This window comes from Xenopus laevis, chromosome 7S, assembly GCF_017654675.1.
Source record: "Xenopus laevis strain J_2021 chromosome 7S, Xenopus_laevis_v10.1, whole genome shotgun sequence".
NCBI lineage: Eukaryota > Metazoa > Chordata > Amphibia > Anura > Pipidae > Xenopus > Xenopus laevis.
Window position 1 is genome coordinate 43,094,455 of NC_054384.1, and position 21,103 is coordinate 43,115,557.

Genomic DNA, 21,103 nt, shown 5'->3' on the forward strand with positions numbered 1-21,103 from the left:
GGCTGGGGTGCCAGGACAAATGCCCTCTCTACGCTTCCAAGCACCAGCAGACCTGGCAACAGAGACACGCTAAACTCTTTGCACTTCATTCTTGTAGGGGATGCTTTGTGTCTGCTCCCCTCCATGATAAATGAGCACCTTTATGTTTAAATTAAAAGGTAGCACAAGGGATTTGAGGTCCTCTTTATTTTACTATCTTTTGAGGTTCCTTCATAAAACATGCTAAATGTTTGAAGGCCCAGGGATATGACTTATAGGGCATTTATGTGGTGGAGGAACACATTGTAACGCACACCACATGCATGCTCCCTATTCCACATAAAGTATAGGCTAATAGCTACATCTACAGGTGAAGATTGCGTTTAGAACCCTGTACCTACTGTCTGCTACAAGTGGGTATTAGGTACAGGGCTCCCTTGGCTGTTTCTCTGCAGCTGTGTCAGACATATGTGCTATGAATATTGTGCATTAATGAGGAAAACTTATATGTCCATTATTTTAGCATAGCTTGCATCCAGCATTTATAAAGGAGCCTTACAGAGAGTGACAGCTATCCAAGGGCAGCATGACTGTATTGATTTCACAGACACAAGATAACAGCTGTAGATCTTACAGGCTGTTCAATTCAGCATTGGATAATTACTTAGTCAGCTTCTTTTAATGTGATTACAAAATTCTTTGGACAGAATAGTAGTGTAATCCAATATATAAAACAATTTATTTTAAGCTTAAAGAAAAAATAATAGTAATAATATAAATATATGTTCTTTTAAATGTTAAATTCAGAAAGTAATTAAATAAAAAGTAATGACAAATTCAACATTACACAGAGCTAAATGAATTTTCATAACCCAGGATAGGAAGTAGGAGCCCTAGAGATCCCAACACGTTGTCTCTCTTCTGGATGAGAATGCTGATTTTTTTTTTTTCAGAAGCATGCAGGTTATGCAACCCTGTTGTATGAGAAAAAAAATTGGTGGCCAGGGCCCCTTAAACATCTATGCCTTCCAGAAGTCAGCAGCTCTCAATAAGATGGGGGGCTCGGCTAATCAAGTAAGAGTGGCGTGTCCGGGCCCCCCCTTACCCTCAGGGCCCCCTACAACTCTCCCCCCTGTCCCCCCCCCTGATGGCTGCCCTGACAGTGACCCTGGAGAAGTTGCACTCTGGCGAAGGGGGTGAAACTACCCAAATTTACAATTTTTTTTTTTTCTGAACGTTACCTCCTTCGCCAGAGTTTACTTCGCCAGGTCAGAGCAGGCGAAGTTCAATAGAGTAAATAGGAGTTAGTAAAAAAAAAAAAAAGTCCCAAAATAGTTGAAAATTTTTCAAAGTTCCAAAAAAAAACGCTGGCGTTTTTTTGGGTGATAGGCTGAAAAAGAGCGAAATTTTTTTTTTTTGGGTGCCCACCTTCCCCCCAAAATTTGTTAACATATGGCACCTTACATATACTGTGGGCACATGTGTAGGGCATTAGAACACCTATATAAACTTTTATTAAGTGTCCCTGGTCTTGTGTAGTGTTCTGTATGCGCTGCAGCATACACGTCCATTCAAATTTCAATTTGGTAGCGTATGCAACTTCGCTACCTTTTGCCTCCTGAGCGCAACTTCAGATTTTAGTGAAGTAGCAGCGGCCTGGCGAAAATTAACCAGGCGAAGTGCAGTGAAGGCTGCGAAAGTGCAACTCCGCAGATTAGTGAATTTGCCCCCAAGAGTACAACTTTGTACTAAGAGCCAATTTCTGTTATTTTTTCATATTCAAAACGTGTTTATTAAAATAAAATATTCAAAACAAATATAGAAGCTTTTGCTACATGAATCACATTGAAATAATAAACAAAGAAACAATATATGCAAAGGTTGCCGATGATACACATTACAAAATATAGAAACAGAATACACAAATGAGAAATTGTACACAAAAAAAAAAAAAAAGGAATAATAAAAAAAAAAAGAAGAAGGAACCAAAGAAATAAGTAAGGCAAGGCAATACGTCTATAAATAAAATAATCCACTAAACACAGCATCGCTATCAAGCTTCAGGGTATCAAGGCGCAGTTGCTTCCCCTGCATTTGCTATAAATTGCATCCATAAAAACCAAGTGTCCGCAAATTTCCCTTGGGTATTATTGACATAGGCCGTCAATTCTTCCATACGATAGATTTCACTCACCACTTTATACCACTCCTCTCTAGTAGGAGGCAGGAGACTCCTCCAATGTAACGGAATTAGGGATTTAGCTGCCAACAAAAGCTGCATCACTAATTTTGACCGAGAAGGGCCGAAAGACTTAATATCATGAAATAATAATAGGGTTGATGGAGATTTAGGCAGTTGGATCCCAGTTATGGTCTTACAGTCAGACAGAACATTTTCCAGTATGAATTCAATACAGGACAACTCAGCCAGATATGGGACAGAGTTCCTGGTTCCCGACTGCACCGCCAACATAAATCATCTGAACACAAACCCATCTGTTTCAGCCTCACCGGAGTTCTATACCACCGGGAAAGTAATTTAAAGGAGTATTCCTGATACTTATTACTAATAGAGCAGCGGGAATTAGTTCGGTAAATAGAGGCCCATTCACCATCAGTAAAAGTCGTTTCCAATTCCACCTCCCATTGACGTGCATAAGATGGGTGGTCTTTGCATTTCAAACTATTTAGTAATTTATAAAATATAGAAACCTGATGCAGAATGTTCCCCTCTCTAGCACAAAGGGATTCAAAGGTAGTCAGGTCCCTGGCCACTACTCCACATAGTTTTAAGTCTACCAACCAATGAGAAAGCTGCCGGAATCTCCAGAAATCCTGTAGGGACCACAACTCCTGGTTCTGTACTACTTGGGACGTTACACCCGGCTGAGTTAACAATAAATGCCTTAAACTAGGCTTCAAAATGCCAAAGGCCTGTTTAAAACCATTGTCTTGAAGACTAGGTGGGAACTCCGGATTGTTATACAAAGGCAAAAGTGGTGAGGGAAATACCGTTAGCTGAAGTTGGCGGATAAGCTGTTTCCAAGTTAAGAGGGTAGGAGTTATTAATACATGAGGACGTATCCCCTTAAGAGAGTGGCTAATATCTTTTGCCCATGGTAGGGAGTGAAGGGTATGATCTACCCAAGAATCCTCCAATTGCCTCCAGTGTACAACAAAATTTGGGTCCGTAAATGTTCGAATTCTCGATAAAATACTGGCCTGATAGTACGCCTCCAGATCAGGATAACCAAGCCCTCCATTCTGTCTTGTTTTATGAAGAGTTAGAGTCTTCACTCTACCCCTCTTCCCCCTATTAATGTAATCTCTGATCATATTGTTAAACTCTTTAAAAAAATTAGGAGGAAGATGGATAGGGAGAGTCTGGAAAAGATAAAGAAACTTAGGCAGAACCGTCATTTTTACAGTGTTAATTCTACCTAGCCACGTAAAATGTTTAGTTCCCCAAAGTTGTAGAGTTTTCCGAGTCTCTTCTAATAGGGGCTTATAATTTAAATTATAAAGTTGTTGGCTGTCAGGCGAAATCCGGATGCCCAAATACTTTATACACACAGGTGGAAATTTAAAGGGAAAGTTAGATGTCAATTGTTGTTGCAGTGGTAACTGCATATTTAAAATTAGAGCCTCTGACTTATCCATATTGATTTTATAATTGGACAGTGACCCAAATTCCTTCAGTTCTCGCAGAAGATTAGGTAGGGTAATCAGAGGTTGTGAAATAGCGAATAAGAGGTCATCCGCAAATGCCGCAACTTTATAGGTATCGCATCCAATCGTTACCCCTAAAATATCCGGATTGCGTCTGACAGCGGTTAATAAAAACTCCATTGTTATCACATAAATAAGTGGGGAGAGAGGGCAACCCTGTCTCGTCCCATTCCTTATCTCAAATGGGGGAGAAAGAATCCCATTGACTCGAACCTGTGCAGACGGAGCAGTATAGGAAGCCATAATTTTACCCTTGAACTTAGGCCCGAACTCCAAACTGTCTAATGCCAAGTCTAGAAAGTCCCAACTAACTCTATCAAAGGCCTTCTCTGCATCTGTCGAGAGAAGCAGAGAAGGCCTGCCTTGCACTCGAAGCCATTCAATCCAATTGAGAACTTTATAAGTGTTTTCCTTGGCTTCTCGATTGAAAACAAAGCCTACCTGATCTCGATGGACAATCATAGGGAGAATTGGTCGTAAACGCTGGGCCAGAATTTTGGTGAACAATTTCAAATCTTGATTGAGGAGAGAGATGGGACGATAGCTACTACAATTAGTATCATCTTTACCTGGTTTGGGAAGAACAGCAATATGCGCCAGTAAAAATTCTTGGTTAGGAGGAGCATTAATATCTAAGCCGTTAAATAGCGCTTCCAGGAGAGGCGTTACTTGGGTAAGACATTGTTTGTAAAACCCAGCCGGGAATCCATCAGGACCTGGGGCTTTATGAGAGGGGAGTTGTTTAATAACATCCAAAATTTCCAATCTAGAAATAGGGGATTCCAATGCCTCTAAGTGCACAGACGGAATCGAGGGGAGTTTATTATCAGATAAATATTTACGAATATTTATCCGAAGATGATCTCTAGCCTGAGAAGAGATAGATGGATTAATATTATACAATTTCTGATAATAAGCACGAAACGCTGCCGCTATCTGTTTAGGTAAAAGATGGACAAGGCCTTTATCATCCTTAATTTTATGAATATGGGAAATGGTGTGTTTCTGCTTCAAAGCTTGAGCCAGCATCTTCCCAACCTTATTTCCATATTCATAATATTTTTGTTTAACTTTACTTAAAGTACCCTGAATCTTATGATTCAGCAAAGAATGTAGTTTAAGTTTACATTCGGTTAAAGTCTTCAAACGTTCCTCATCAAGAGATTGCTTATGCAACTCCTCAAGTGAGTGTATTTGGTCAAACAATTGGGCAAGTTGTTGAGACCTCAGTTTCTTTAGTCTGGAACCGTGTTTAATAAAGATACCTCTAGCTAGACATTTAAAGGCCTGCCATTTCGACATGGGAGAAGAAGTCGTGTCAGATTGAAGAGCTGCACTATAAGCCACAGAGGCTTCAGTCAACTCAGACATACAATCCGGATCATTAAGCAGAGATTCATTAAGTTTCCATCTCCATTCAGAAATCTGTTTATGTGGAAATCTCAGAGTTATTGAAGTAGCCCCATGGTCTGACCACAAAATATCTTGTATCGAAGCTGACGACAGCCATTCCAGGTGGTATTGGGAAAGAAAAATATAGTCAATTCTAGTATATACAGCCTTAGCATGAGAGTAGAAGGTAAAATTACGATCCTTGGGATACAGATATCTCCAAGTATCAATCAGTTGGGTTCGTCGAAGAGCCTTATGTGTCAAATTGATGGCGGAATACGGGAGTGAAGATGTTCCCTTGGACGAGTCCAACCTAGGTTGCAAAGTAAGGTTGAAATCCCCTCCAAGAATCAAACATCCTGCACCAAAAGAGTCCAAAGCGGACAGCATCTTCCTAACAAATGAAGGTTGCGATTTATTAGGAGCATATACACTCCCAATAGTACATAGGGTATGGTGAATAGATCCTTTCACAAAAATATATCTGCCTTCAACATCCCTCAACACATCCATCAATTGGAAATCTAAATTTTTGTGCAAACCAATAGCTACACCTTTGCTTTTTTGAGAGGCATTATTACTATAAAACCACCTGGAATAGCCGCCATATTTAATAGGAGCACAGTCAGCCCCCTTAAAATGTGTCTCCTGTAAGAGAACAATATCAGTTTTGCCTTTGTACATTGCATGTAGGATTTTACGCCTTTTCTCAGGAATATTGAAGCCATTAACGTTTAAAGAAGTTACAGTAATATCACCCATTGAAGCAGACTGTAAATGCATAGTGACTTATATAGCCTTGCCAAAAACAAATAATAGTAATAGTAAAGAAAAAAGAAAAAACGACAAAAAAAACCAAACAATGCGAAACATGCCACAGAAAAATCAAAATACACATTAAACTGTGCGATAGACATCGCAAAATGGGGCCTAGAAAAAATCACCAAAAAGGTGAGATGTAATAGGGACTAGAAGGGTTAACAGCCAGTGTCTTCCCCAATAGTCACCCAATCCCCTGGGGGGGTGGAGAGCTCAGTATGCCGAAAGGGCTGCTCCCCATATACCCGATCCAAAAACAGTGTAGAACCATATATGAAAAAGAACAGTACCATACCGTCCAGCAAAATCCAATCGAAATGCAGAGTAGGAAGGTGACGGAGAAAAGAGTAAAAAATTATAATTAAAAAAAAAAACAAAAAAAAAACAAAGAAAAAACAGATCCAACTGAATTCTTCCGTCAAAGTTGACAATACGTTGCCAATAACAAATAAGTCAAAGAGCTGGTAGGCAGTATAGTACATGTTGAATATACTCATCCCTCTGGTGGTAAATCTTTGGCCGGGGTGACTTTGGACTTCTTACGTTGTTCCTTGGGTGTAGTCGCCTCGGTCCATGGTTCTCGAGCAGGCAATAACGGCAGTTTCGGCAGATAGCAAAACTTTATCCATTCCGGCAAAGTAACATCAGAGAGCCCCAGGCCTGCAAGAAAAGGAGCCAAATCATCCGGCCCAGTGAGAGCAAAGGATTGGCCATTGTGGGTTACATGTAGACTGAACGGATAACCCCATCGGAATAGGATGTTATTGTCCTTAAGTGCAGTTATAAGGGGTCGCAGTAGTCGTCGGTGCTGTAGAGTAGACCAGGATAAATCCTGGAGAATTAACAATTGCGCTTCCTGGAAGGGAATGGTTTGCATTTTCCTCGCCTTTTGCAAAATTTCCTCCTTCACAGGAAAACGAGTCAGGCAACAAATTACATCTCTAGGCCGATCCGTCGGCAATCCTTTAGGCCGCAAAGCTCTATGTATCCTCTCAAACTCTACCATATGCGTATCTGGTTTCTCAAGGATAAGATTGAAAATTTTCATTGCAGTAGCCTGGAGGCTTACTCCATCAACTTGTTCCGGGAGGCCTCTAATGCGTAGATTACAACGACGACCCCGATTGTCTAAATCGTCTATCCGCTTCTGCAGGGAGTAGAGCAGTTTGTTTTGAGTAGACTGTGACTGAATCAGGGAGTTAGTAGCAGTTTCCACAGTGTCTTGGCGCGTTTCAGCATCTGCGACACGCGAATGTAATGTAGCCATTTCAAGCTTAAGATCTGCCACTTCCTCGCGTACAGTCTTTTTAATTTGTGAGACCAAGTGTTCAAAATCCCTTTTAGTCGGGAGCGATTTAAGGTAAGAGAGCGTGGCAGTATCAGTACTCACGGACTCGCTGTCGGAGTCTTCTAGTGGACTGCGCGGGCGTCTCAGCGCCATCTTGGATTTATGCGACGCAGCTTCCAAATCTGCAGAAGTAAAGAATTGCTTCAGCGAACGTTGCGCCTCAGTCGTTCTTGGGGTCTTAGATGTCTCTGAGGTAGAATCTTTAAGTTTGCCGTGTTTACCCATAGCCAAAATGAGGGATTAGCACTGTTTTGGATCGGTTGGATCAGGAGCCGCACACTCACACGTCCACCATACCCAGCTGCAGGCCACGCCCCCCCCAATTTCTGTTATTTTGTATTCTCTCACTTGCTAAAAAGCCATCAAACCCTTCCCTGAAGCTATCTAATGTGCCTGTCAATACAACCACTTCAGGGAAAGAATTCCACAAGTTCACAGCTTTCATTGTAAAAAAAACCTTTTATGAATATTAAGATGGAATATCCTTTCTTCTAATAACAGTGAATGCACTTGTGCCTGCTGGAAGGACTTATTTGTATGTTGCTATTTATTTGGTTTGTAAAGTAACACACACATGCATACAATTGTTGTTTATTTACTTTTATATTTAATATATTCATGAGAAGCAGTGCAGCTGCATTTATTTACAGTAAACATTTCTTAAACCAACAGAAGAATTTGAGGCTGCCTTTATGTTTTTTTGCATATTCATTATTGTCTTGAACCTTTCTGTGTACAGGTTATCCTTTAGGTTACAGAGGAGTTTAATTCAGTTTTGTACAATGTGGAACAGTATAATTTAAATCCAATAAAATAATTGCAGTGATGTAATCAGGTCCCTGGCACTGCAATAAAATAACTCTTGCCCACTTTGTATTCTGAGAGGCAAGAATAGCAGTGACGTAAACCTCAGCATAAGCTAATCAATTATTTGATGTATTGAGCCACCTAAATTAATTTAGCAATATTTTACAAGCATAATTCAACTCAGTTTAGCAGTAATAAATGACATCTGGCTCCCCAGAGACAAGCACATGAGAAACTACTTAAGCAATTTCCAGACATAACCTAGCTTGGTTCCATTTAAGAAAAAGGAAATGGCCATATCTTTGATTAAAAGGGATACTTTAATCAGATAAAGTGCTTTGTAAAAATTCCAATACGCTTGCTTGACTATTATATTTTACAACAGTGATTCTTCTTCCAAGGGAAAAGGTGACTTGTGATGGATCATCATACTCTTACAAACATAGAAACAGGCAGAATAACCTTTTTTCCCACTAAATATGCTATAAAAAATATACATTGCCTTTCCCAGTCATAACATTGATAAATATTTTAGAAAAGGCAAGGATAGGGAAAAGTCTTAAATGAATGAAGGTTGGGCTCAATGAAAACTGTGAATAGGCATTTTGAAAATATATCCTTCCAACAAGAAGCTGACAAAAATCAAAATAAAGGGGTCCATCTGTCAAAGCATGAAAGGGGCAGATTTACAAAATATTGCCCAGTTATTAACATTGCTGACATTTTTCCAACATAAACATGTTTAACAAATTGACACATTTACCGGTTGGGGGGGGGTAAATGGTTAGGTAAAAAAAATCTGCATATAAAACATCTTGAAGCAGATTTTTTATTAGTCAGACATTGGGGGGTACGAGGGAGAACCTAAGAGAACCTAAAACAAGGAAAGCATTTTACTTTTTGAAAAAATATAATACACCTGTCCAAAATTAATTTCTGGACTTTGTAAAATAAAAGTACTTGAATAACACTGAAACAGATGTATCACAGGTAACTCACAAGGTCAAGAAATGCACTTAAATATACATTTTACAACATTTTGATTTGCTTTCGAAGAAACAATTCTGCAGTCTTTTTTTTAGAATACAAAGTTCTTTGTGTTTCCCAAATTTAAAATGCCCTTTATCTTCAAAAAATTCCACTACCACAACAGTAGAGAGCTTATTGCAGACTGCAGTGTATCTGAGAGGTTCAACCTCCACTCTCCACTTACTACTATACAATTTAAGTGCCTACAGCCTGGCTGCATGAATGAATATTATCTGGTTTCTATGAAATCTATGAACCAACTGTTGGATTAACTGGATAGACTGAAAGTTTTTTTTAAATTTTAGGTTCAATGAATTGACTTTATTTTTAATAATTCATCCTGTGCTCCTGTTTGCAGAAAACTGCCCCAGCCCGGGGTTCTTCTCAGTAAATACACTGTATCGATCCTCTTCTTCCACTTTGTCATCCTTCGAATTCCCGGGGCCCACAGTAGAATGATAAAGCCATCTTTTTTGTTAATATTTGGCTTTTCTCAACTGTGCATGTGTACCCGTATGAAGATAAAAAAAGCAGGAAGAGAATCATTCTGTGGTGCTCACTGGAAGGACCCTAGGCTGGTGCAGAACCCTGGGCTGGTATCAGGTAAGTAAATACAATCACTGGGGGTGCCTAAATATTGGAACCCCCCAGTGATTGTTGCCTTTCCTTCTCCTTTAAAAAAAAGTAACACAGAGGGTGTTATTTACTAAAACTCAAATTTTTCTCATTATTTTATTAAAACAAATTCAACCAAATTCCTATCTACAATTTTATCTTATTTATCAATAAAATAACTCAAAAAAGTTGGTGCAGGAAAAGACTTGATAAAATCATGACAAAATTTAAATTGTACAGTTTTTTGGGGATTTGATGCCAGAAAACTCCAAAAAAATTCCCAAAAATGGACTTCTACATGACCTCTGCAGGTTTTCGGATTCCGACTTTTAGCAGCCTTGGGGTATAATAAATCGTGAAAAATTCCATTTGTTTTTCCACCAAAAACTTGTGTTTTCCCCTTTAAAACCTTGTCCAGAAAAATTTTAATTTTAGTAAATACCACCCAGAGTGTATTCAGTGGTGTAAGCAGGTAAGTAGTAAAGTGTCTCAGGGATTGCCAGTGTTTTCTCTTTTGGCTCTATATTAATTTGCAGTATTACTTGTGATCCTCATGGGAAGGATGCAGATTGACAGTCTAGAAGGGGTAAGAAGGGGTAAGTCAAATGCATTAAAGTGAATTAAAGAAAATAGATAATTCTAACCTTCACAGTGGTTAATCAGTAATGTCTGTGCAGCTGTCTTCTGCTTTTGTCTTCTGCAATTATTGGTTAGACAGTTACTGAAAATTTGAATTCCAAATAGTACAAAACACTTCCTGTGAGATTTATTACATACACTGCACACCTGTGCAAACTAAAATAAAAGGTTTATGAAAGTGTAATACGGCAACGTTAATTTATAATATGTTAATGCAATGAAAAAAAATCTGTAGAACATTCAGAGATAAGATTGAGCATTTAGGGGGTCAAGTTTGCTACATGTCTATTCAACAATAGCAGCCAGTCATCATGTACTTTGCTGATCACCTCTTTAAAAGCAAATAAATTATTGGTTGCTATGGATCACTGTACCTGGATACATTTGGTTCCTTTTTATTCCATATGGGAGTAGTGTCTACCTTGAAGTATTAGTTGTAGAAACAACTAAACTTAGGGGTCCTCCAACCCAAAGCCCCAAGCCCCCCCCCCCCACATTATAAGAAAATTGGTGGCCAGGGCACCTTAAACGTCCATGCCTTCCCGAAATCAGCAGCTCTCAGAAAGATGGGGGGCCCATCTAATCAAGTAAGTTTGGAGTGTCCGGGGCCCCCCTTACCCTCTGGGCCCCCTACAACTCTCCCCCCAGTCCCCCCCTGATGGCTGCCCTGGCAATAGGTATAATATACACAAGGTTGACTAAGATGGCATTCCCTTGCATGTGTCTTATTAATCATTGCCATGATTATAAATCTGATGGCAGTCTATAATTGTGGTTACATGTTTAACTAGGATCCAGGCAATAAAGCAAACATCAATACAGCTAATGACCCATGTGAGGAAAAGAATACATTGATTTAGATAACAATGGCAAAAATGTTTGGTGTCATCAACTATTGGTTCTATAACACTGATGAATATGTAGATACAGTAGCTTTTCTTAAAGAAAACATTCCAAGGCAAAAAAAAGGATATGATACAAATTTTATGCAAATTGCTGTTATGCTCTTAAAAATACACAAATTCTGGAACAAAAATTTCAGTTCTCTCATAAAGTAACATTTTTGGCAAACTATTAGCTGATTTGGATCTGGTATTACCATTTGCACCTTAGAACTACATAAACTGGAAAGTTTAAATGAGAAAAAAATGTGATACCCATATGACTATCATATATTTGGAAATCATTAAAACAGCTGCTCAACACCTCTAAATGAACTCCAATGCTCATGTATGACATACATAAATAGACCTATCTATTCACTCACATATACAGTATATAAGCTGTCTATATACTGATAGTAACTGTAGTTCTTAAGGTCACTGTACCGATAGATATTATCCTTTTAATAATTTAAGAAGTCAGACACTCTTAAAGGCACCAATAGACTCCTGACAGCACAGCTCCACTGCGTAACCTCGAAGAAGCACCTAAAACGCTTCAAATAAAAGTTCATTCCCCCTGCTGAAGTCCTTATCATGGCTTTCTATAAAACAAAGAATAAGTTATAAACTTCTCCTCATAACCTTCAAAGCCCTTCATTCCTCTGCACCTAACTACATCTCATCTCTTGTTTCTCTATATGTTTCTGGCTAAAACCTCCGCTTATCAGTGCTCTGTACAGTGGAAGAGTGGCCCATTCCTCCTGCTGACTGGTATTGCTTGCTACAACCAAGTCCTTTTCCATTATGGATTTGTCTAGTGTAGTCCCATTAAGGGTATAAGTGAATTGGATATTTTTATATCCCAGGTGCATGACTTTACATTTATCAACAATGAATCCCATTTGACACTTAGCTGCCCAGATTGACAGTTTGTCAAGATCCTGTTGCAAGAATGCTGCATCCTTGATGGAATTAATTGGGCTGCATAGTTTTGTGTAATCTGCAAACACTGATACATTACTTACAATACCCTCCCCTAAGTCATTAATGAACAAGTTAAATAAAAGTGGACCCAATACCCAGTAACCTAACTAGAGGGGTTCGGGCCCTGGTGTGGGACTTGACCCCCATCCCCCTCCGTACGCGGTTATTTTTGCCCCTAATCAGCGGCTCGCGTGCTGCCGGGGAGTCCTGAGGGGATGCAGGCCCTGACCCAATTACACCCCCTGCTCCCTGGTAGTTCCGCCACTGCCAATACCAAACCCTGAAGGACCACACTAAGAACCGTATTCCAAGTAGAGAATGTACCATTAAAGGGGTTCTTCACCTTTGAGTTAACATTTAGTATGATGTTAAGAGTGATATTCTGAGACAATTTGCAATTGGTTTTCATGTTTTATTATTTGTGGTCTTTGAGTTATTTAGCTATTTATTTAGCAGCTCTCCAGTTGTTTCAGCAATGTGGTTGCTAGGGTCCAAATTACCCTAGCAACCATGCATTGAATTGAATAAGAGACTGAAATATAAATAGCAGATGGCCCGAATAGGAAGATGTGCAGTAAAAATGACAATAACAATAATGTTGTAGCTTTACATAGCATTTGTTTTTTAGATAGGGTCAGTGACCCCCATTTGGAAACCTGAAAGAGCCAGAAGAAGAATTCAAATAATTAAAAACCCATGAAAAATAAATAATGAAGACTAACTGAAAAGTTTCTTAGAATTGGCCATTCTATAACACACTAACGGTTAACATAAAGGTAAACCACCTCTTTACCAACCACCCTCTGTACCCAATCCTGTAGCCAGTTTCCTATCCATGTGCAAACGACTTCATTAGGCCCAACAGACCTTAGTTTAGAAAGTAGTCGTTTGTTGGGTATCAAACGCAAAATCCAAATAGATCACATCTACTGCTCCCCCACTATCCTGCATCTTACTTACCTCATCATAAAAAGCAATCAATTTCGTCTGACATGACCTATCCTTCATAAAACCATGCTGATTGCTGCTCATAATGCCATTCACTAAGTGGACAACATTTTGAATGTGATCCCTTAACAAGCCCACCACAGATGTCAAACTTACTGGCCTATAAGATTGTAATTCCTTTTTAAATATTGGAATTACCTCCAATCCATAGATACCATACTAGATGAAAGAGAATCTGAGAAAATCAGAAATAAGGGCTGGTCTAAAACTGAACTCTTAGGGTAGGGGCACACACTAAGATTCGGGGAGATTTAGTCGCCCAGCAATGAATCGCCTCTTCTTCGGGCGACTAATTACCCTGAAAGGCTTTCCCACCGGCTAAAATCTAAATCTCCATCGGGATAGCACTCGGATCGCTTCAATTTCCAAAAGTCGCCTGAAGTTACCTCACGAGGAAACGTCTGGCATCTTCGGAAAACGAATTGCTCCGAGTGCCATCCCACCGTGATTTACATTCTAGCCGGCGGGAAGGCTCTTTGGAGAGATTAGTCGTCCGAAGAAGATGCGATTAGTCACGGGGCGACTAAATCTTCCCGAATCTTCCCATGTGTCTCTGCCCTTAGAACCCGATGGGGGGAGTATCAGTACTATGGAAAAGTTGCTAAGAGTGGGACATTCTATAACATAAAAATATTTAACTAACTAGTTAACATTTGAGTTTATTTTTTTTAACTATCTGACATAGAATACTTCTTTTTTTCCGTTGTGGATCCTTCACTCTGTAAAGCTATAATTCTATTGTTATTGTTACTCTTTATTACTTATATTTTAAGATACAGTATTTATCCTTCAGCTTCTCATTCAAATCAATGTCTGGCTGCTAGGGTATTTTGGACCTTAGCAATTAGAATTAGTCAATAAATTCAAAAATTGAAAACATGAATACCAACTGAAAATTAAGTATCACTCTCTAGTCTATATCATATAGGTATCCTAGAAGAAAAATAGGCCCAAGGTTCAATTGTGTCCACAGATCCCAGCCGGCTCCTACTTGTATCCCTACTTGTGACAAACTCTCTATATCATACTAAACATTCATTGAAAGGAGAGCTAACTCTTTAAAGCTGTTATTGCTGTAAAAGTTGGCTCCAAAAAAAGATGAATTAATACTTGAGCAAACTACATATTTTTATCCTTCATATAACAATGTTACATTAAGCAACTAAATTTTGTGTGAGATATTTATTTTTGTAAAATAAAATGGTCAAGGGATGAATACTTTTGCTAATTGTTTTTATTTATTTTTAGGGATGCACTGAAACCACTATTTTGGATTCGGCTGAACACCCAAATCCTTCACGAGAGATTCTGCCGAATACCGAACCAAAACCAAATCCTAATTTGCATATGCAAATTAGGGGTGGGAAGGGGAAAACATTTTTACTTCCTTGTTATGTGACAAAAAGTCACACGATTTCCCGTACAGTATACAGGTCCTGTACCTGTATAATAATGGGACTTTAATCTCCAGCTTCTACTGAACTATAGCTCCCAGACATGTGAGGCAGGAGTGTCCCTATTTAGGCAGTGCTGCAATATCGTTGATAACAACCGTTCCCATTCCTTAAAGGGGAACTCCAGAAAAAAATAATTTAAGCTTTTTGAAAAGTGACAGACAGGAATAGCATCAGCAGCACAACTAGTATTTTTTTTCTACAGTCAGCAAAACAAGAACATCAGTTCCTGCTTTTTGCCCCCACCAATGGGGCCTGCTTCCCCCGTAGTTGCCACTGCTGAAGAATGTGCAGGGGAAGAGACAGACAAAGCGATACAAAATTAATGAAGGCACAGGAACGATGCTCTAACCAGTCTCTTTAGCTGCGAGAGTCTCCAAAATGAGGGAGTCCCGCTCCTATCTGTGATGCTACTGGAGTCACCATGTGAGAGGGGAGGTTCGCTCACCGGCAATTGGTTAATGTTCCTCCATGTGTTAAATTAGCATAAGGAGACGCCGCTCCCAAACGACTCACTTGGGGGCCAAAGCCAACAGTGCAGAAGAAGCATGCAAGTCAATCTGTGCCAATGGCATCACAAGGGGATGGATGGAAGCTCGGATGAAAAGGACACCTCTCCCATGGCTCAGTCTCACCGCTATATGAATCTCACAAGAAGCGTCCAGGCTGCTGTTCTTTATTAAGAAATTCCCTAGTGTGTGAAAGGCTGTGCTTCTCTGCTAATCTACTGGGCATCACTTGTGAGGATGATCCATGCCAACTACATTTGATTTTCAAGCACAAAAAAAAAAGCAAAGTAAGTGATTTATTCCTCAACAGGGCACAAAAAAGGCTGAAGGATGGGCTGGTAGATTTTTTTTTGGGTGGGGGCAGAAAATGGAATTCTACCCGTTACAATCGTGGTAGCCAGAGCTTAGTAACTGAGTGGGCAGTAAATTGACTTTATTTTTTCTGACCATTAGCAGTGGCGATGTTCGAGCCAATTTACTAGCCTGCCAGCTAATAGTGCAATGTTTAATACACAGTTTTGGGATGTGGCTGCTTCATTGAATGGAATTTGAATTTCTGCAAACTTTGCTCAGTTCTACTGCTACAAATACTTGTTTTAGTAAGGGCTGTTATTTATCTTTATGTGGGTAATCTGGGTGAATAAAGCAGGTCTTTAATGTATGGAAGTGCCATTTTTGAGATGTAAAGATGCTCCAACTGCAAAACCTTATTGTGGTTTAAATAACAGACGTTTCTTTTGCAGTACTGTAAGGGGGACCTGTTACTGCATGATCAGCGAGGATCCTATTGGTTTTCCTGACCCTTGAACAATAGAAGAGCCTTCCTCGCTGGTTCATTTTCTGTGCATTGCTGTGAGACCCCTAAGGCAGGTATCATGGTTCCCGAGGAGACCCAGGGGGTGGCAAAGTCTGCGGTGGAAAAACTATCCAGTGCCATGGGTGACAGAACTAAGCAGCTTGGCACAGCAATAAAGGAACCACACCACCAGAGACGGCTTATCTTGTTCATTGTGTGTGTGGCTCTTTTCCTTGATAATATGTTATACATGGTCATAGTCCCTATTATCCCAGACTATATTCAAAACTTGAGATCGGACAGCGAACTTCATGCGAAAGGCATTAATAGTAGTCAATATAGGAACACGTCTTCTGTCATTAGACCCCAATACCCAGCAGAAAATGAGGATATGAAGATTGGAGTCCTGTTTGCTTCTAAAGCAATCCTGCAACTACTAATCAACCCACTAAGTGGAACTTTTATAGACAGGGTTGGCTATGATATTCCCCTTCTTATTGGACTGATTGTTTTGTTTTTTTCAACAGTCATATTTGCGTTTGGTGAAAATTATGCCACCTTGTTTGTAGCGAGAAGCCTCCAAGGTGTGGGATCTGCGTTCGCAGACACTTCTGGAATTGCCATGATAGCAGATAAATACACAGAGGAGGCTGAAAGGAGCAAAGCCCTAGGCATAGCCTTGGCATTCATCTCATTTGGTAGCTTGGTGGCGCCCCCTTTTGGGGGCATATTGTACCAGTTCGTAGGCAAACGAATGCCCTTTTTAGTTCTGGCTAGTATTGCTCTTATAAATGGTGTGCTGCTATTGTTAGTCATCAAACCCTTTACTAATAGGACTAGAGTAAATATGCCAGTTGGCACACCCATCCACAGACTGATGATAGATCCTTACATTGCTGTGGTGGCAGGGGCTCTTACCACATGCAATATTCCTTTGGCATTCCTTGAACCCACCATATCAAATTGGATGAAGACAACAATGGATGCATCTGAGTGGCAAATGGGTCTGACTTGGTTACCAGCCTTCTTCCCTCACGTTCTTGGTGTTTATATAACTGTAAAGCTTGCTGCCAATTATCCTCACTACCAGTGGTTTTATGGGGCTATAGGAATGGTGATAATAGGTGCAAGTTCTTGTACTGTACCAGCATGTAAAAATTTCTGGGAGCTAATTGTGCCCTTGTGTGGGATCTGCTTTGGCATAGCCCTAGTAGACACGGCCCTATTGCCAACTCTGGCCTTACTTGTAGATATTCGCCATGTATCAGTTTATGGAAGTGTTTATGCCATAGCTGATATATCATACTGTGTGGCATATGCCCTGGGACCTGTAGTTGCTAGTCAAATTGTTCATACTACGGGTTTCACCCAACTTAACCTTGGTATGGGTCTAGTCAATGTTCTGTATGCACCGGCTCTTCTGTTTCTCAGAAATGTGTGTCAGATGAAACCCTCTCACTCAGAGAGAAACATATTGTTGGATGAAGGCCCTAAGGGCTTGTACGACACTATTAAAATGGAGGAACGAAAAGCCAAGTCTCACAAAAGAAATCCTAATCATGGGATTAATGACGGTATCATGGACAATTATCATGAGCCTCATAAAGGCAATTATGGGTCTGAAGAGGACTCATCTGATTATGAGTACAGTTAAATCTAAGCAAAATTAGTTCTGATAAGCAAATTTCTGTATGTTTATGCAGCAACACGTAAAGTATCAAATGTTCAGCTGTTGTGATGTAAGGATGTTTTCTGTCACCTATTTTTTCATGATTTGTTTGCTGACAGATCAAATGAAAAGACAATAGAATATTCAGGTTTGTTTTAAAAGGCTAAGTGCCGTATCGTGAAAATGCTTGTTTTTTCCCAGACACCCAAGTGTGAAATACTGTATATCTGTACAAAGTTAAATATATAAATATATTATACAAATGGGATTGTTAAACTTGCATATTCAGGGAAATAAATTAATATTGTAAATACTTATATTTTGTGACATTGAATTAATAAATACTAAAACGTTCTGTGCCATTTGATTTGCAGGACACATTCCCTGTACTGATTACTGTTATTGTATAAAATCACACATGCTGTTAACACTGCGTGCTATTCAATACAGTCCGACCAAATAAACAGTTACACAAAGACAATTCTGGTGTTGTTGATCTTGAAACTTAAATTTAAAAAGTCTCAAAAGTATTCAGTCGATAACTGGAGAAATCTGAGTGCACACGAACATTGTATAAAGTGATTGTGTTTAGAGAGAACCAAACAGAAACAGAGAGATATACAAACACATACATATATACAAGATAGATGGCTTGAATGACAGATGCACTTGACAAATGCGTTTCCTGCACCAGTCCTGTCTTCTTCTACTAACAACTTGCTATAGACCATAAGAAAAGAATCTGCCAGAACTGTTCTCAGATGTTACAACGCAACAGGTTATAACAGTAAAGAAATTATTTTTAAATTAAGGTTCAAATGAAAGACTATTTGATTGCACAATTTTGGTGTAACAACTTCGTTTGTCATTAGCCAAGAAAATCAATGTGTTTAGGAAAAAATGGGGAAATATGTACTAATGAAGTATATAAAATCAGTATTAAAAAAAAAGACTGTACGTTGCTCCCATACAGTTTTTTTTTAATCCGGTATCCATATGCCTGATTACTTCGCAAAATCACGGCTTTCCATACATATTCATATAATACAGAGTGTCCATCATGCTTCACAGGGTGAGGGCGAGTAGCAAAGAAAGCAGAAGCGATACATCAATCATATTATGTCCCTGTGACTGCCATCCTGACTGTCAGTCCACCAATCACATAACTGTGTCAGGTTATCTAGAGCTTTTCTGCACACCTGCCCGAGTTATAACACACAAGGCTACTAGCAGTTAAATGGATCAAATTATTCTCTGCGTGTCCAAAAACCCACCTCTTTATTTTTCAGATATGCAGCAATATTTTCAATATGAAAAAATTGTTATTTTGAGAGACAGAGTGTGGGTAACTAGGAGTGTGCTTTGTGGGTTTTTTTGTGTCGTTAATCATACCAAGGGAGTGGGAGAAATGTTAATTACATCTTGCAACTGATCAATATTCTAAGGGGCAACTATAACTCAACGCGAAGTGTTCCACGACCAAGAATATTAGGAGTTTTCAAGGAGACTGATAGTGATAGCAAACATCCCACTGAAGTATCTTTCCTACTGCTGCAGAGTCTGTATAAGCAAGATTTATAATTAGAGCTGGATAAGTGAATAGATTTATAGACAGATGAGTGCGCTCAGAAACACAGGAGAGTGAGAGGGGTAAACAGATACTAGACCAGTTCATTACATTTCCTATACATTTGTGCGCAGACCAATAAGGACAGTAAGAAAGGTAAACCCCGTATAAAAATGTAGCCTTTACAATAAAGATATGCATGCTTCAGTCATGCTGCAGATGTTTTGGCAGGGTTTCTTTTGTTCTCTGTTTTACTCCATTCGTCGATGTCAAACTCCCAATATAGTAGGAATACTAGTTTCTTAAGTCTATTCATGAGAGGAAAGAGAAGTGTGAGTCTGTGCTTGCAGTTGCCATTCCGTGTGGCATATGCGTTGGCTTTTGATTGATCACAATATCACACAAATTGTGTCGAGTCTCGGAAGGAAAGTTGCAGAGTGAGGGAGGCAACCTGGTGAAGTTGGTTTTGTCACCAATTACTGAAAGCAGCATAAATGGGAAAGAGGGAGGAGTTATCCACAACATGACAGAAGGTGGGAATGAAGAGGTTCATAGGGGCAGATCTTTTCAGGTGCTAGTGAATCTAAAGACCCGCAAGATATTCACTCCCAGGGCTGAGCGACAAGAAATGGTACCATGGACAGCGGCAGAGTCGCCAGCAGCGCCTATCAATAGGAATCTCTGATTGCTGTGCCACTGGGAATTTACGAGAATACACTCCGAAGCTCCGACTGTGTAAAGTAAAGCAGGTAAGTAATCTTACTAATGATTTCAAAGCTGATAGGTATATGATGGTAATAGTCTGTCTGCCCTGGAGCCTTAATTTACCATTATGAAATTAAATATATCCAGTGGCATCTGGAGAGGGAATGCGTGCAGGTATATGTTACAGAATGCTTGTTCATAGAATTATAATGCATTTAGCCTTTAACCAGCAGTTAAAAAGAAATACTGGTTGCATGTTTTTCTTTTCTGGGTGCATGGATTATAGCTCTCATGGTTGTGCTGTAAACAAATGCAGAGAAAGAAAAAATATTTGTATTTTAAGAGCAGAAAAGCTTTTCTATAACAGCCTCTAATAAGTGTCTTCCTTGTTGGTTCAATTTACTACTTAGACCTCCGGGTTTGAAAACCATTCAGAATCCATCTGATGCTTTCTGTGGTCTTTTCATTATTAATGATGTTAATGTGATATCATCAGCAAACTTATCTCCTAGCCATTACTATTTTCTTTACAATTACAAACACAGCTTTGCATTGTATATTTCTGTGTCTGGACATATGTGCACAGAAAAAATATAACAGCAGGTGTATAGTTACCTTCAAACTCTTTGAACAACACAAGGTTTCTAATCTTTTTAGCATTACAGTCAAGCCGAAGAACAGTTTTGTTGCATGCAGTGCTTCACTGTGGAAATTAACCACATAACATCATTATTTTTAAAGGTTTCCCTGAATTCTGTCAGTAAAGATGTCCCCCAAATCCTTGTTGGTTTCTGATAACTAGTGAATGGCAGTGGTAGCACCTAACCTTTAGAGCGCAGGAAAAACAAACTGGTATACTTGTTTCCCTTATGGGTTTTTCTTTTCAGGCGATTTTAAGCACCAACACATAAATTGAGAACAATATGGCAAGGGCCTTCAAAGTAACATTGGGGTTTCTGTGCTGGTTTACATTTGAATCAGAATTTAAGAATGCATTTGCCAAGAACATGTCCACTGGTATAGTAAGGCAATAAAAGTGTTCCTAAAGATAAAGCATAGTCTATCAGTAAAGCATATTTTATTTATATTTTTAAACAGAGAAGGTTTCCCTTTGAATTAATTTAGGTTATAAATGTTATAGACAGGCAACAAAACACAATGTTTTTGGTG

The 21,103-nt window shown here is 39.3% G+C and overlaps 2 protein-coding genes across 2 annotated transcripts in view; both read left to right on the top strand.

The window, feature by feature from the left end:
• Nucleotides 1-14,860: 14,860 nt before the first annotated feature.
• slc18a3.S (solute carrier family 18 (vesicular acetylcholine transporter), member 3 S homeolog) lies at nucleotides 14,861-18,142 on the top strand. The gene is made up of 2 exons (XM_018239458.2): nucleotides 14,861-15,483; nucleotides 15,940-18,142. The coding sequence occupies exon 2, from the start codon at nucleotides 16,072-16,074 to the stop codon at nucleotides 17,644-17,646; it is 1,575 nt and encodes a 524-aa protein (XP_018094947.1). The 5' UTR covers nucleotides 14,861-15,483; nucleotides 15,940-16,071; the 3' UTR covers nucleotides 17,647-18,142.
• A 1,367-nt stretch (nucleotides 18,143-19,509) lies between these two features.
• chat.S (choline O-acetyltransferase S homeolog) overlaps nucleotides 19,510-21,103 on the top strand; it is a 78,841-nt gene continuing 77,247 nt past the window's right edge. The window contains exon 1 of the mRNA XM_041571160.1: nucleotides 19,510-19,977. The gene's annotated coding sequence lies outside the window, so the exon portion shown is untranslated. The remainder of the gene's footprint in view (nucleotides 19,978-21,103) is intronic.